The sequence below is a fragment of the Arctopsyche grandis genome, chromosome 10 (genome assembly GCF_051622035.1).
Source record: "Arctopsyche grandis isolate Sample6627 chromosome 10, ASM5162203v2, whole genome shotgun sequence".
NCBI classification, from domain to species: domain Eukaryota; kingdom Metazoa; phylum Arthropoda; class Insecta; order Trichoptera; family Hydropsychidae; genus Arctopsyche; species Arctopsyche grandis.
The window spans coordinates 13,118,847-13,135,679 of NC_135364.1; the positions used below are offsets into that span (position 1 = coordinate 13,118,847).

The window sequence follows — 16,833 nt, forward strand, 5'->3', positions numbered from 1 at the left end:
TAAAAATTAACAAATTTTTATCAATATACCAGCAGTAAAATAAACCAAATAAACAAAAAAGTGAGAGAATATTTTCAAGAAGTTTTGCGTATTGTATACACTGATGAAATATATGTTAGGACAATAGTTCGTGCCGAGCCTGGTGCGTCAACGATATTTTTCCAGTTTGCATTTTTATTTGCGCTCCTATTGAAAAATTATCTATGAAAGAGAAAGAAATCAGAGTATTCTTGATAAAAACGAAACAGATATATTTTCATACAAAAAATGCTCGGTCGGTTCCGAAGATCTCCGATTCCCAGACTTCGGCGGCCAGGATGCTTTTAGACACAAAAAATGGTTCAATATTGTCGCTGCGGGGCTGCAGACCTCCCAGTATAATACATATGCACGCCATTTTTTTGTTTGCATTCGGTCACCGGTGTGGACAACGAGCTACTAAATCCCGATCAGTCTCTGCCACCCCTCCACTATGAATTCTCACGAGTCGCCACTGGATTGTTCACCAGCCGCTACTGTTCAAACTTATTGGTATAATTGATTTGCACTCATAAAAAAATCAAGAATAAAGGAGATGTTTTTTAATCATTGTCTATTTTATTTCAACATAATTTGTTTTAATTTATGCGATTATGCAAATTTTTCGTAAGCACTAAAAGGTCGGATCTCCAGAGGGGGAGAGTAGACCAACTTGAACATTTTAATCATAATTGCGAAAGATATGAAAGTGCAAAGGGGGAAGTTGCTCAAATATTATACTTCGCCCGGGGCGTCTGAAAAGCCCAAATCTGATTCTGGACGCAATCTCGCGAAATTTACGAGTACTCATCCAGGTGAATGAAATAATATGTCGCTCTTGCGGGTACATGTGTTTGTAATGGCGCCGTATTAATTGCCGGTTATTAAGCGAGGTGTTCGTTTGGCAGTGAGTTATTCCCGGTGCAGGGGTAACCGACACGCGATATCGCCGCTTTGTCCATTATGTGATTATCTCTTATTTATCATAAAATAAACCGTTCTTATCCCGCTCACTATATATTACGCAAATTGCCCGGCTATTATCTCTCACACCGCACCGGTATCGGTCTTAGCTTTTAATTGTCTTTTTTTACATGCCGTCTTCGGTAATTGCGAAAAAGTTAGTCGTGGAAGTCTGTGTATTGTTTCCCTCTTCACGTTTATTTACTCGTATCAGGGATGGTTAACTTCAAGCTACGTTTTCACCGGGTCAGTATTTTCTGTTGGTTTTTGGAATCATACATAAATGTGTTACCGGCTTTGTAAACAATTGTTATTGGTAGCTGACATACTAGCAACTGAAATCACCGCTTGTGTAAATTAATCATGTGTTTTTATGCTATGAACATGTCGATTTTCATCATATGAACTTATTTGTAGCGTTTGTTTGATTTTGGACCCGGATCCGCCGGGTTTTGAACTCAACCAGATTAAACCCATATCTTAGATTAAACAAATCTGAGTTTACAGAAAACTGGCTGAAGAGCTTGATTCCCCTTGCAACAGGTGACGAAATCATCAAATTGCTACGTGCCAAAGGAGAATAAAACAAAGTGCGGCATCTAATGTACCCGAGTTAGATTGGAACCTTTAAACTTAATTCTGCATGAGTTTGAGGATCGCTTACCAAATCAACCAGTAACTTGAATAATATTATATATGAACTTATATGTTCTGATCGATAGGAATCGCGCATTTTGATATCCACGATAGACAAACTTAGCTACTTTGCTGAATTCTAAGAAACTGAATGATATACAATTCCTAGAATAATTTTAACAAAACATCATAGACATCTATGGATGAATTTTTGATAAACTTACATTTTCGGAGCGTTTTTTTTATATAAATTGTCAAATTTTGAGATGCTGAAAAACTCGAAATTTTCGAGACATTTATGGACAAATTTGCAGCTTTTTTATACGAATCGGTGAAACTCGAAAATTGCGAGAAATAGGTAAGCGCGAAAACACATGCACGTAGCACGTGGTTTTTTTTAGATACTTCTGAACATGCGAAAAATGGGCCGTGCCTTGAACTTGTATTCATGGAACGCCCAGTACGCCCGCCCCAAAATGACCCTCTGGAGTGCTTTCGGTAAAATTGTATTCTTGTATTTATCTTTGCTTGACGGTGTATCCCGTATTTGAAGAAATGTAGGAGACCACCCACAGCGGGTAAACATGCACACGACGTGCCGTTTTTCCCTGTGTGATTTCGCCCTAAAGGTTGCCAATTTATTGGAACCGAAAATCAGATAAATTGGCAAACTCTGATAGGAAACGATCGACCTGGAGTCACAAACCAAGGATTACAACTATGGGTATTTCAAACTGACAATAAGAATAATTATTGTAGGTTCATAAAAAATAAGTTTATCAATTCACATAAATGGCATTTTTAGACACTTTTACTGATCTTCATTAATTGTTGATGTTGTTTCTATCGTAGTTAAACTTTTTCACCACCTGATGGATACTGCATATGGCTCGCAAGCCGCACGTTGACAATGCCTGGTATATATATATTCAATTTGGTGTGTTTTCACGGTTGGACGCCCGTTGTCCGCTACTTCTTTATGTGTTTATTTAACTTTATCGTGGATCCTCTCCTCTAGCGCGGTTGCACCGGCTACGGCTACGTTATAATCTGTGCGGTTTGAACATTTAAAACATTGTTGGCTACGTGATCTCATTTATTCAACGCGCTCAGGTAAGCTCAGCCTCGCTTTATTTCGTCTCGACGATATATATTATACAGGTACAACACCGCTGAAAAATTATTTTCAATGTCGAGAGAATTCGTTCCGGGGATTATTTGCGTTTTGTTTTTGTCGCACATCCATCGTTAGGTAGATTTGTGCGATATTATATTACAGACCTACGTGATCGGCGGATATAATTGTCTCTGGAGGAGGCTGGAGAGAAAAGGGACGTTTATTATCGGAGCCCCTACGGCTACGGATGATTATGCTAAATCTAACTTTTAATTGACTATGTGATCGCCGCGCTAATGACACTGTCGTATACTTATCGGTACTGGCTAAAATGATAACTTTATAATTTTATCAGCTACGTACGTATATGTATATCATATCAGTAGCCAATGCCGATGGGGTTAATATAAAGCTGGTAATTCATGGAGCAATTTGTCGACCGATTAATTACTCGCTGAGATTTTTTTTAGCAAGTGAGCTATCGAGCAACAGATTGCTCGACTTTGTTTCTTAGAATTTTATTGAACTTTATTAGAATAGAAATTTGGGATCATATTGAGAAAAACTTTCGAGCAACTAATTCTCATTAAGCTAAAACGTTCGATTCATATTTTGAGTCCGTGAATAATATAATACATAATACATATTCTCTTTTGTGAACAAAAGACTGATCTGCAGACTGAAAAGACTGAAGAAATAACGATCACTTGGAAAGCAAGTTGATCGCCGTTATAAAAGGTCCACGAGCGACTTTTTTTTGTTTGAAAAATCGACATACAAATTGCTTCACCAATGGGCTACACTAGAAATAATTATAAAATTGAAGATCGATCGAAAGACAACTCACATTGACTGAATAGTAGGAATGTATGAGTGTTTGTTGATCATCTTTAAAGGCGCAGACACACAGAAAGGTACGCGTATTTGTTTTTTTTTAAGATAATTTTGCACATGTAAAATAACGCTAGTACGCATAATCTATGCTATGGGACCCAGGCCGAAAATCCTTGTATTGACATAGATTTGACAGTGATCGATAACGGTAATTCCCATATCCTTGAATCCTTGCGGTATGAGATATGATTTTTCACCACAAGAGGCCAAGAACGCGTCCGTGTCGTACGATTCAATGTGCTTGCGTCTTAAACATTTGATAGTCGTCGGGACAATTGCAAATAACTATATAACTTTCCATCGTTGTAACAAGCCAGAAGGCAAAAAATCTTGTAAAAAAAAATGTTTTAAAGAGATTAACAATAGAAGAACTTTCTGCCCCGATCCCTAGCCTAAGTCTAGTCATCATAATTTTAACAAGCTTTAACTATGTATAATAATTATTTTATATATTTGATTTTTACCATAGATTCCATAACAGGTTGCCCTAAAGTGACACCTATGCCCCAACTTGTACAAAAATACTAAGAACATTCTTCAATATAGGTAAACATATTTCATTAAAAATCAAAATATTCGAATTTACAAGAAATGGGGGGGGGGGGCAGGCTAGATGCCAATTTATTGAATCCGTCACAACAATTGAGTTAGATAAAATGGAAAATTCTGACAAGCGACGGTCGATTTGAATTTTCAATTACCATCCAGATCTAGCTAGTAGCATATATGAATAGAATAATTGCTCCATTCCGGTTTAGATTTGAACCTACGACCTTTCTACTGGTAAACAATGGCTTAACCAGTGAGCTACGCTGTAGCGCTTATATGAACTTTTTTTAATAAAGATAATAATCAAACGTTTTTATTATTATCAGCTTATTATTGTTATGAACACCTTCTCGAAATTTTAACTTACCAGAAGTTTGTACGTAATCGAGGTTCCGATCTAAATATCTTCAGTTTTCAAAGCCAATTAAAGTTGGTTTGATCTCCGTCTCGGAAATTAGCGCTTGTTTACCGTTTTCAATGAGAAATCGTAACTTTGTGCGCGCCCGATGACATTTATTGCATTCGCACGCCGTTGCTTGGTAAATGTCGGTAATTGTATTTATAGGGAAAACAATGGCATAATTTGCAATTATGGGCTTTTGTAGGTCACGCGCCGACCTCTAACCGCATACATTACGATTTTATGTTTGTTTACGATTTGCACGTTTCGCTAAAATGTGTTATTATTTACTTTTCGTAGTTCGTCGATGCTTAGATTTGATATTATAATATTCGGTGTTTTGAATGAATACTCCGTGATATCAATGATACTGCATATAAATGTGCAATGGATGCTTATGCAAGTTGTTTACGCAGAGACGCATATAATTGGATGCGTGCCCAATTCTATTTTTTTATTAATTTATTCAAGAATCGTTGGTGTCATTCTACATTCCATGATTCGTTGCGCGATTTCCTGTCTTAGCTGCCGTTCGACTTACACAGTAAGTTTGTAGAATAATTACAAATTATTCTAATAATATCTGTGACATATTAAAGTTACATAATTTATAAGTCTGTTAAAAGCGTTCGTTGTATTTTTAGATAAAATCTGAGACTTTTTGTCCTCCAAATCTGAATAAAAATGTTGGAATACTTTCGTTTCTTGCAATCGTATTGTTTGTGCATACCAATTGGATGATGATTTGCATCTTTCAATTATGTATATACATACATACATACATAGTGTACATTTGTATAATCTTTTAACACTGTATTCGGTGATTTGAATGTTCTGCAATATTCAATATTGATATTCTTTAATTTTAAAGACACGGTGAAAACTGATCAAACACAATAAAACTCTTTCGCGGAATCCTATGGGTCTGATTACTGTAGGAAATTCATTGAATACTTACACTTATTTGACAATTTGAATAAATTGAGATATTTTTGTATTTTTTTTCTAAATAACTTACCATTTTTTTCTTCAATAGTTAAAACTTTAATTTTAAATCACGTATCAATTCCTTTCCAACAACACCACTTATTGTAATGTCAACGAGCAACACACTAGTAGAAAATAAAAGCTTAAGAAAACATTTTCAAGGCAATTAACTAAAGTGAATTTTGTATCAATATTTTTATATATTCAGTCCCTCTGGTTTATTATTTATTTTTTAATAATCGTAAGTGAAACATAAATGAGATTTGTAAAAACAGAAACATACAGTATTTCAATATTTATTCATAATATTGACAGCGGAAGAAGTTTCTATATATTTATTGCTTTATTAATTTATGCAATATATATATATATATATATATATATATATATATATATATATATATATATATATATATATATATATATATATATTATATTAACCTCGACCAAAGGTGCCACTACAAGTTGCCCAAGGCGACACCTATGGCCAAACTTTTGTATGTATGTATATGTAAGTACCAAATACCATCGTTTCAAATGATGATTATACACAAACCATGAGTTGAAAACTTTGATTAATCGGTATTGCGACTTCTGCCGTTTCTTTTGTATGTAGAACAAATCGTTCGGTATTGGAAGCTGCCCTTTACCATCAGCATCGTCTACAACTACTAGAGTAGATTGATTTTGTATGATTATGATCTTCTCTATTTGAAACTGTATTTGTTATGGTAATAAAGTGCAGCACGGTACGCGCTCGTGGTTTCTACTTATGATGAGCGTCATGTCATTGTTAAATAGTACGATATTATTATTTCGCCAAGTTTCTTCTACATTTCTTCAAATATGGGAATCACCGTTATTTATCACTGTTAAACCTATGACAATGCAAGGATAAAATATCACGGAAAACACTCCAGGAGTGAGTTTTGCTGTATGTATTTTAATATAATACATATGTATGTGCTGTAAAATTCGATTAGTTTGGAATAAAGTGTATCCATACATTATATAAAATATGAAATATCAATATCTGCTTCCCAGCTAAGAAATGCATAGCTGCCAATTAAAATCGACTCACTTAAATATTTCAAATGGGTATATCATACAAGGCAACCATTTTATCCGACTCGTACCGCAAGCCCTACAACTGCACGCACTTAATCAGAGCCTCCATTCGCAAGACCACATTTTCAACATCTGAATTAAAATAAATCCAAACGTACAAAGTAAAGTGCTGGAGTCTCGCGCTTAACGCGTCTTCGTCGGCGGCTTACCTCCCTTTGATGCACGTAATGTTTATGGCAAACAGTTAATGGTGGTCTTGTTAGACGTACGTGCACACATATTATAAATATATGGGTCACGGAGAGAGTTCAACTCGATTCTGTCAGATATTTCCGAGAGTGCATATTGGGTGCATGCTGGTGCATTCGTACATGTGTGGTGGTGGTGCAGTTGCGCACTGGCGGCTTACCCCGATGCCAATTAGAGCCTATCAATAATCCACGGTTTCTATTCACGTAGGATATCGGTGTCAGTGCATTAAGACTGCACTTTGCCTTTGATAACGTATACATGTGTATAGTGTATTGCAAAATCTCCTGATGCGTTTTCGAATGTTCTGGCGGAGGGTGGGAATTTGTAAAATTGATTGTACTAAAACTGCACTTATTTTTGTCATATTGTCTTTGTAATGAGGGAGGAATAGAAATGCAAAATAGCCGATTTTTGTGTGCTCGTCCGAAACTTATTTTATTTTATTTCATCAATCATGCACAATCGTCCAAAAGATTTTCCAAATGCGACGAGTGTGCCATACAGATTAAGAATTATTAATTATTAAAAGCTTTTACATTAAACACATCTATGGTAAAACATTGTAACAGAGCATTTTAAGTATTATACAAGGCAAATACAAACAATGTGGACAAATTTGCAGCAATTATAAAAATCAGCGAAAATCGAGATGCTGAATAACTCGAATTTTTGCGAACCGTTTTAATGAAATCAGATAAATTGGCAAATTCTGAAGGGAACGATCGACTTTGTGGTCACATATTCAAGACCTGGCCAGCACCACACACCAGGGATAGAAACCGTAACCACACAATTGAAATTTGTTTGGTTGCTGGTATTTGTCTGTTTTTCTTTCAATGTAGTGCTAAAACCCATATACAATCCATACTGTGTTCTAATTACAATGTATTTCATTTAGTTGAGTTCTTCCGCTACTTTTTCTGGAGAATGGCGGGATATGTTCCTAGTTAATACCACCTACCCAAAACCAAAACTATAATTATTATACTCTCAGTGTACACCGACCTTGATGGTTTCTTTCTCAAACTTGGTTACCACTGTGGAATTAGTTTTTCAGCTCAACTTAAGTTTTCTTGGTTGTAAATTTGAACCACCCTTTTATCCTATCAACAATCTGGTCAACATACACAAGTGTTTTCGACCAATTTTCAATTGAAAGTCTGCTTTATATACATACATATCACAGTATTGAACCACATGCACCTGCTCTCCAGTATTTTTACTGAATTCCATACCCGATAGAATCCTTGAATGTTTTCTTCTTCGTCGCTTTCCTCATGCCTGAGGGTCGAAGTCGTAACTCTCCTATCTTCCAACTTCTATAGTTCGGCCCGTCATGGTTCTCCTCCAGGTCTCTCGACACCCCGCAACTACAGTTTTTTCAGTGGCAGCCCTGACCTGGTCACTCCATCATGTTGGTGATCGTCCTCTGCTTTCCCCAACACTTTATAGGCCAAAATAACTGGAATACACACCTGAGACAGATGCCTGTCGCCAACCCTCAGGCCTTGCGGTGTGGAAGCATTGGTTCTTCAATGTACTACAATATATTGGGTTCTTCCTAGAATGTGCCACGAATTAAAATGCAAAACCTTGCACACCTTCTGGCCAGTTTTCGCCGAGCTAGAGCCGTTTCAAATAAACGCCCGTTATTATCATAACGTATTGCCGACGCGATCAAGACACTCGGATCTGAGCACGCTTCGGCCTGCCCAAGCTAGTTTTACAATGGTTACCAGTGTAGGCTTTCCGAGTCCTTTGTTGCTAAAACTTGGTCGATTCGTCGATTTCGCAATCATCGGCCTGACTTAAAGCCGCATTTAATAATAAATTAGTGTGAGTGTGTGTACACAGTGTAGTCGAGTCTGCACGTGTAATTGTGAAGCGGTTAACGCGTGAGGTGCATCGGGGGTCATCCTCGTGCAGTCTGAGCACGGGCCCTCACCTCATCCCCGGCCTCTAATTAACACCCATCGCGCACCTATTGCACACACCACGATACTGGGGATTGGACCTATAGATAGTCGAAGGCTCGTTTCAGAATTTACTAACCGATAAACGGCATAGTATCGGTCCACATTCAGCAATTAATGCGATCTACGTTCGAGGTAAGGGGCTGACGCTATCTGTGCGCGGTCATCTCATCGTACATATTTGTTCGAGTGCTTGTGCGAGATGGGAAATTACTGTTTATTGAGGCGTGGTTTGTTGTCATGTTTTTCCCCAATAATATGATTAGAATATGTATGTCGATCTTATTGTCGAACTACGACTCATACTTATGTATGCAAAAAAAGATTTGTACAATATAATAATGCAAATATTTAAAATTTGATAATAGTAGGCAACGCTACTGAACAATATGCCTTATTTTAATGATGTAACTTGACAATTGGAAAAACTTTACGACACAGTCAAATATATGTACATCAGTTTGATTTGGTTGTTAGAAGAACTGTTTTATATCTAAAGCTAAGATTATATCAGTAGCGGCTTGTGAGAATTCATAGTGGGGGGCTGCAAAGATTAATCGGGCTGTAGTAGCTCGTTGACCATACCGGTGATCAAAAGAAAACAAAAATAGCATGCATATGTACTAAACTGAGAGGTCTGCAGCCCCGCAGCCCATATGGACGAGCAGACACTGGATTACATTGAATGTTTTTGGCTTAATATGATTCAAAATATTTTCGTCACATTTCAAATTCATAATGACACCTTTAGATCAGTCAGATTGGTATGATTTTGGGTGGCTATGAATCGGCAAACGGATTATTTCGCACATTGCGATCGCGCAAACGACAATCGTTGCCACGAAAATCACGAATACGGAATATCTGGCACTTGAGTTATCGTTAGTTTGATAGTTCGCGTGGTAACTCTCGATGTATGGGATTTTCGGATGCCAGGTGTTCTGTGATCGAGATTTTAGTGACGTGTGCGAGATCGCTTTGTGCGGAATAATCGCCGAGCCATATACATCATCGCGACATTCTTGTATGTCTTGCTTGGCACCCCGACAAAGCCGCACTAAGTAAATTCATATATATAATACTTTAAATCCAATAAAAATTAAAACACTCATAATTAGACATCAGTCACGTGGGCGTAGGGCTTCACACAAAATTATGAAATAATATATGTGTAGTGGAAGTTTCGGATTGCAATAAAAATTATCAAAAATATTTTTTTCCAAAGGTATTAAAACGCCAAACTGTAACGGAATATAAATTAAATGTCGACAATAGGCAAAAATTAAACTTTCGCGAGACCGTCATATTATGACTCATAATTTGTAAGTCATAAAGCTTTATTTACGGTTGTAGTTTTAGCCTAGTACGTCCGATGCTTTGTTCAATATTTTGTGTCCTTAATATGTAGTTGCATTAGGTTGCATAAAGATATCGAATCTTCCGTACCGGTGCTTCTCATTTTTTTTTCAAATAGAACTTTTTCTTATATCCTCATCTCCTTAAAATAACATCTGTATTATTAAATTTTAATTTATTTTGTAGCTTTATTTTGCGCGGGTTTATCGACGCGGCATTGACGGGATTGTTCTGGCATTGTCGGGTCATCGATGTGTTATTTGTATATTTTGATCACATTTATATTTGAAGTCAGTTTTGTACTCGCAACGTCGATTATTTAACCCTCCAACTTTCCCCCTAGAGAGAGAGAGAGAGAGAGAGAGAGAGAGAGAAAGCCTCATTAAAATTAGATTAAGAAAATTGCATTCTTTTCTCGCGAAAGATGTAAATATATAGCGTCTTAAAGAAAGGGGTTTTCTCTTAATTTGAAATCCTTACTATCTATGAAATTTATTTTCACCGTGCAATGTCTTTTCCGTTTAATACTATTATTATTTAACATATTAAAAATGCATACTTTATTATAATAGAATAAAATAAAACTTTTCACAGTTTATGATCTTAACGCATAATACATCGCTCAATCAATTATCCTTAATCAATTTTACGTGAGCACAAAATTAAACAAACATTTCCTAACTTCATCGTCTGTCAAAAGTTGTCTTTTATTGATCGACATCGTCGTAATGAAAAAAGCCCAAGCGAGATAAATTATTTATCAATCATCTTAAATGTGAAACTGTCGATCAAGAGATCTGTAGTCGCGGGCGTGAAGCATCACTTACGAACGTTCTGAATCCAGTCTTGGCGCCATCGAAACGTCACCCTTTTAATTTATGAATATGTAAGTTCATAGCCGACGTCAATCGTAAATACTTAAAACGTGTTTATTATATAGTATATCGGATTTCTCAAGCTCGGGGCATACACAGGTCAACTTTTTCCTTGAAAACTTTGAAAAACTTACATAGCCAAAGCGACCAAATCATTATTTGCGATACCATCTCCGCTGTGACGTATATGATTAATGTATTCGTTGATATGAGCGTTTAATTTGGCGATTGCAATCAATTACCCTTTCATTTCCATTTTCATGCTTTTCCTACGGAATAATGAACAATATTGATTCGCCGCCGTTGAATTTTCTATATTACCTGCGATCGTACTTGTCAATACGTTAACGGTTTTCTTATTTTGTGCAGTTACAGTTTCACCGATTTATCTCATCGTTGTTTGTTTCCCACGCTGGGAGTTGATCTTAACATCTTCGCTTTTCAATCCACAAAATTGGTCACGTTTGTTTGGACTTCGCAGGTTAAATACCGTTTTACGTCTACGTTGCTGAGATTGATTCGTATCATATTTTTGTTGTGATTGTTTGTACGGGAATCGTTCACTTTGTACCAATCAGCATACTATTATTATTTACATGAACGTATAGTCATTTGATTAGAATGCAAATATTTGAATAATAGGGCTTTTTTATAATACAATACATTTATACATTTGTAGGTTAGGTTAGGTTAATATTTACTGCTTAATGAAAGTACTAAATTGAATAAAGGTTCGTTCATACCAGTCCAGCTCAAGCCGGCAACTGCACGTACACAGTACGAAAAATATTCGTTAGTACATTCTATATGGATACATTCATATGTTCCGTAATGTATACGTAACACCGGAACCGACACGATCTATTCAATGGGAGCGAGTTTTTGAGTGCAAAGATGTTAATTTGGCCCTCTCTAATTTCTATGACATTATATATTCTATTTTTAATGATTGTTTTCGGTTGAAAGGATTAGTGACGAGTAAAAGGATTTATCCGCCTTGGTTTACTAAAGAAATTATTAATCTCTTAAAAAGTAAATATCAAACACATAAACTCTGGAAGAAATCGAGCAATCCTCTTATCTTAAATAATTTCCGTATTTTACGTACGGAAATTAAGAAATTAATTAATAATGCATATAATGTTTATGTAGCTGATTGTGAAAGTTCCATAGTTAAAAACCCTAAGAAATTCTGGAACTTCATTAATTCTAAACGTGTAAATCGTGTAAAGTCGACCATTATGTACAATGATTCTGGATTGTTAGAGGGTGATCAAAACATTGCTAATGGATTTGCCGACTTTTTTAAATCAGTTTTCAATAATCCTACTGATTCCATGGAACCTACCAATGACTCGGAATTTACTTTCCCCACTTTAGCGATTAATCATCTTGACTCTTCCGATCTGAAATATGGCTTTCTAAAGTTAAAAAATATTTATTCTTCCGGTCCTGACTCCATCCCTAATTACATCCTAAAAGGATGTGAGGTTAGTCTCTTAGAACCTTTAAAATTCATTTTTAATTTAATTCTAAGGAACTCTTCATTCCCCAATTTATGGAAATGCTCTAAAGTAACTCCTATTCATAAGAAGGACGATAAATCTTGTGTAAGGAACTACAGACCAATAACTATCTTGTCAGCGCCAGCCAAAATGTTTGAGGTAATATTACACAGATACATTTTTAATCACTTTCAAAGTATGCTCATTGATCAGCAGCATGGCTTTCGTCCGGCCAGATCAGCCATTACCAACTTGTTATGTTTCTCTAATGACATAACCAGCACTTTGGATTGTAATAATCAAATGGATGTAATATATACTGATTTTGAGAAGGCGTTTGATAAAGTTGATCATAAAATTTTGGTTAGTAAATTAAGTTTTATTGGATTTACTTATAATCTTGTTGGTCTTTTTATTTCTTATTTACAGGATCGACGTCAATTCGTTAAGTTTGGGAGTTGCTTTTCTTATGAGTATGTTGCCACTTCTGGGATTCCCCAAGGATCAAATCTTGGCCCTTTATTATTCCTAATATTTATCAACGATATTCAATCTTCTATTCACCATTCTAAATTTTTATTATATGCGGATGACTTAAAAATCTATAAGAGAATAATTGATTTACCTGACGCTCTTTATTTGCAAGAGGATTTGAATTCTATTTATGAATGGGCTAATGTTAATAAACTTCCCTTCAATATCCTAAAGTGTCGGGTCATTTCTTACTCTCGTTCTCGTTCTCCTATTAAATATCCGTATAAATTTCATGATTCTCTTCTTCAGAGAGAATTATTTATATCTGATCTGGGAATAGTCTTCGAAAATAGTTGGAGTTTCAACATTCACATTGAGAATATCTGTGATAGGGCAACAAAAATCCTTGGATTCGTAATCCGTAATTCGTCCGAACTAGGGCTCACTGCCATTCGTCTCTTATATTGTACATTAGTTCGCAGTGTGCTCGAGTTTGGCTCCATTATATGGTCTCCCTATCAACTTCGTTACTCTCTAATGTTGGAACGAGTCCAAAGGAAATTCCTTAGATTTTTATATCTGAAGACATTTGGATTTTATCCATATCTGTTCCCTAGTGCCTTTGTCTTGGGATCTTTGGGTTTCAACTCCCTGGCAAAGAGAAGAGATTTATTTCTTGGGAAACATTTCGTAAAATTACTTAGAGGAGAGATTCACAATCCCACTATCCTGGAGAAACTAAAATTCTGGGCCCCGGAAAATCGTAGAGTTTTAAGAAAACATGATATATTTTTACCAATTAGGGCTAAATCAAACGTGCTCATGAACTCCCCCCTCTCGAGAGCTGTTCGACTCCTTAACTTACTGGCACATTACTTGGACCTATTCGATGCCAGTTATGTTGAGTTGGTGGAACACATCCTAAATAGCACGATATAAATTTTTCAATCTTATTTCTTTGTTTTTATTTTGTGTACATATTTTTTACTTGATTTTTATTATTTTTTTATGATGTTTTTTTTTTTTATTTATGATTTTTATTATTTTCTTATGTTTTTTTTTATTTATGATTTTTATTATTTTTTTTATGATGTTTTTTTTGTAATTTTTATGATTTTTATTATTTGTATTAAAATCACATTGACGCTTTGGGGCAACCTGTCAAGTCTCTGTGGTATTGATTTTTTAAAATAAATAAATAAATAAATAAATAAATAAATATTATACAGCAGTACATGTCATTGAAACGTATCAAGGGAAACCACTTTTCTTTGGAAATATTTATGCGTGATATGACGTCATAGTGGCGAGTGCACCCGTAATAATAAAAGTGCTGCTATGTTTTGTTTGCATTTTAATATTTTTAGAAACGTCATATTGTGTCAATATTGATTCGATACAATTAATATTGCGTCCGTATCGTCGCGTTCTTAAATGTACATATATGTAAGCTGATTTTGCCTTGCACTCGTATGAAACAAGTATGAATGTGCTGAAAACGGCCGGTGCTGTATAGTCTGAATGGAAGTATTATTTTTCGTACAGTGCTGTGCCGAGATGTTGACGTGCAGTACTGGATAATATAAATGGTTTAGTACTGATTACATATATAAAATATTGACCACCTTTATTTGCACTACTAATATGGTTGAATTTGACCAATTATTATTCGTATGATATTTCACATGTTTTCACTCTATGTAAACTATAAAATAACATTGTTATAGGAACAGGAAACACATCTAGTGATGGTACCTACAAACCTTCATTTCTCACAGATCAAGAGTTGAAACATCTCATTTTGGAAGCCGCTGACGGGTTTTTGTTTGTCGTCAGCTGCGATACTGGCCGAGTCATATACGTTTCCGATTCTGTAGCCCCAGTATTAAACTACTCACAGGTCTGTTCAATAGTTTTATCAGTGTAATTCGAATTTAGTGTTGCTATGTGTTGATTTAATTTCAATTGTTTATAGAGCGAATGGTATGGCTCGTGCATGTTTGACAATGTACATCCGGAAGATGTAGAAAAAGTTCGCGAACAACTCAGCACGCAAGAACCACAGAATACGGGGAGAATATTAGACCTTAAAACTGGAACGGTTAAGAAAGAAGGTCACCAATGTAAGTACAGTATATTTATAGGACGACATTATTGTATATGTATTTGAGTGAGATGTATACATATGCTGTAATTGCAGCTTCAATGCGCCTTTGCATGGGATCAAGAAGAGGATTTATTTGTCGAATGAAAGTCGGAGGAGCTGAACTCGGCTCTGGCGGACACCTCGGTCGTCTGAAACAACCGAATTCCCTCGCACCTGCACGTGACGGCCACAGTTATGCTGTCGTCCATTGCACGGGCTACATAAAAAACTGGCCACCCACCGGTAAGCTACTCACGTTCAAAAACTGTACCACAACATTTTTGAATTATCTTAATAATTAGCCTTCACTTAATTTTTGACTGATTTTTTAACATATGTTTTTAACATAATATTTCTATGTTACAATTGTAGCCAATTACCAACATAAGCAAGAAAATATTGAAGGTCTTATTAAGTATCCATACATTTTCTATTTAATATATTTGCTAAATGCTATGTTTAAACTTTTTATTGAGAATTTTATTGTTAGTACACAAAATTTAAAAAAAAAATAAGTAGGAAGCATGGCACTTAATTGTGTAACTATCTCTTAAGTGTGAGGCTATCAGATTTGTTTCCAGGTGTTCAAATGGACAGGCAGGGAGATGATGAAGCGCACGCATCTCACTGTTGTCTGGTCGCCATCGGGAGACTGCAGGTATTGTATTGATCCTTGTCTTAGTAAAGTTGTACTAATTTTTTTTTGCAATCAGGTAATTAATTATTAAATGTTCAGCTGACATCCACACCGAGCACCTCTGATTTGTCAAGTTCTGGTGGACAGGCTGAATTCATATCTCGGCATTGGCTCGACGGGAAGTTTTCGTTTGTTGATCCGCGTGTAGAAGGCTTATTAAATTATACACCACAAGATCTTTTGGGTAAAAGTTGTTTCGACTTCTTCCATCCCGAAGATCAAACGCATATGAAAGAAAATTTCGAACAAGGTTTTTTTTTACATACAATTTGTTATTATATCGTGTTCTTAATTTCGATATGTGTTGTAAATGTTTTTGTTTAATTTTTCAGTATTAAAATTAAAAGGTCAAGTTATATCACTGATGTATCGTTTCCGTGCTAAGAACAGAGAGTGGGTGTGGTTGCGCACATCTGCTTTCGCATTCATCAACCCTTACACCGATGACGTAGAATATATTGTGTGCACTAACACTACCGCCAAGTAAGTGTATTATTTTAATATGTGCTTACATTATTAATATAATTAAAATGTATTATAATGATAACTTTTTATAATAATGATATTTCAGGGTGTTTATTATATTGTTCATATTATATTTTCATGTAGCGTATTCTTAATTAATTCGAATTTGTAGGTCAATACAGTCTGATAGTGGCGGTAGCGCTGGCGTGGATGCAAACGCTGGTCCAATCGGTGCTGGATACGACTATTCATTGGCACAACGACACAGAGATACACCATCAGGTCTCTATCACTCGACACATCATCCATCCCACCATGCTACACATCACACCACTCATCATTTACCGCCACCCGCTGCTCAACAACTTGTCCATCACCCCAATATGTCTCAAGATATTCTCACAGGTATTGGTGGTTATATATTTTAACAGTTTTTGTATTTGAAGTATCTTCAGTTT

General features: G+C 35.8%; 1 protein-coding gene across 8 annotated transcripts in view; it reads left to right on the forward strand.

Moving 5' to 3' along the window:
• Positions 1 to 16,833, forward strand: part of tgo (Aryl hydrocarbon receptor nuclear translocator homolog tgo) — a 76,860-nt gene that overhangs the window by 55,786 nt on the left and 4,241 nt on the right. Inside the window, exons 5-11 of one of the 8 annotated variants that reach the window (XM_077439175.1) lie at positions 14,795 to 14,967; positions 15,043 to 15,190; positions 15,268 to 15,456; positions 15,795 to 15,871; positions 15,950 to 16,160; positions 16,243 to 16,393; positions 16,548 to 16,786. In XM_077439175.1, the coding sequence (XP_077295301.1) occupies positions 14,795 to 14,967; positions 15,043 to 15,190; positions 15,268 to 15,456; positions 15,795 to 15,871; positions 15,950 to 16,160; positions 16,243 to 16,393; positions 16,548 to 16,786 (1,188 nt within the window). Of the gene's footprint in view, positions 1 to 14,794; positions 14,968 to 15,042; positions 15,191 to 15,267; positions 15,457 to 15,782; positions 15,872 to 15,949; positions 16,161 to 16,242; positions 16,394 to 16,547; positions 16,787 to 16,833 lie in introns of all 8 variants that reach the window. The other 7 variants (XM_077439178.1, XM_077439177.1, XM_077439172.1 and 4 more) reach the window with 7 other exon arrangements.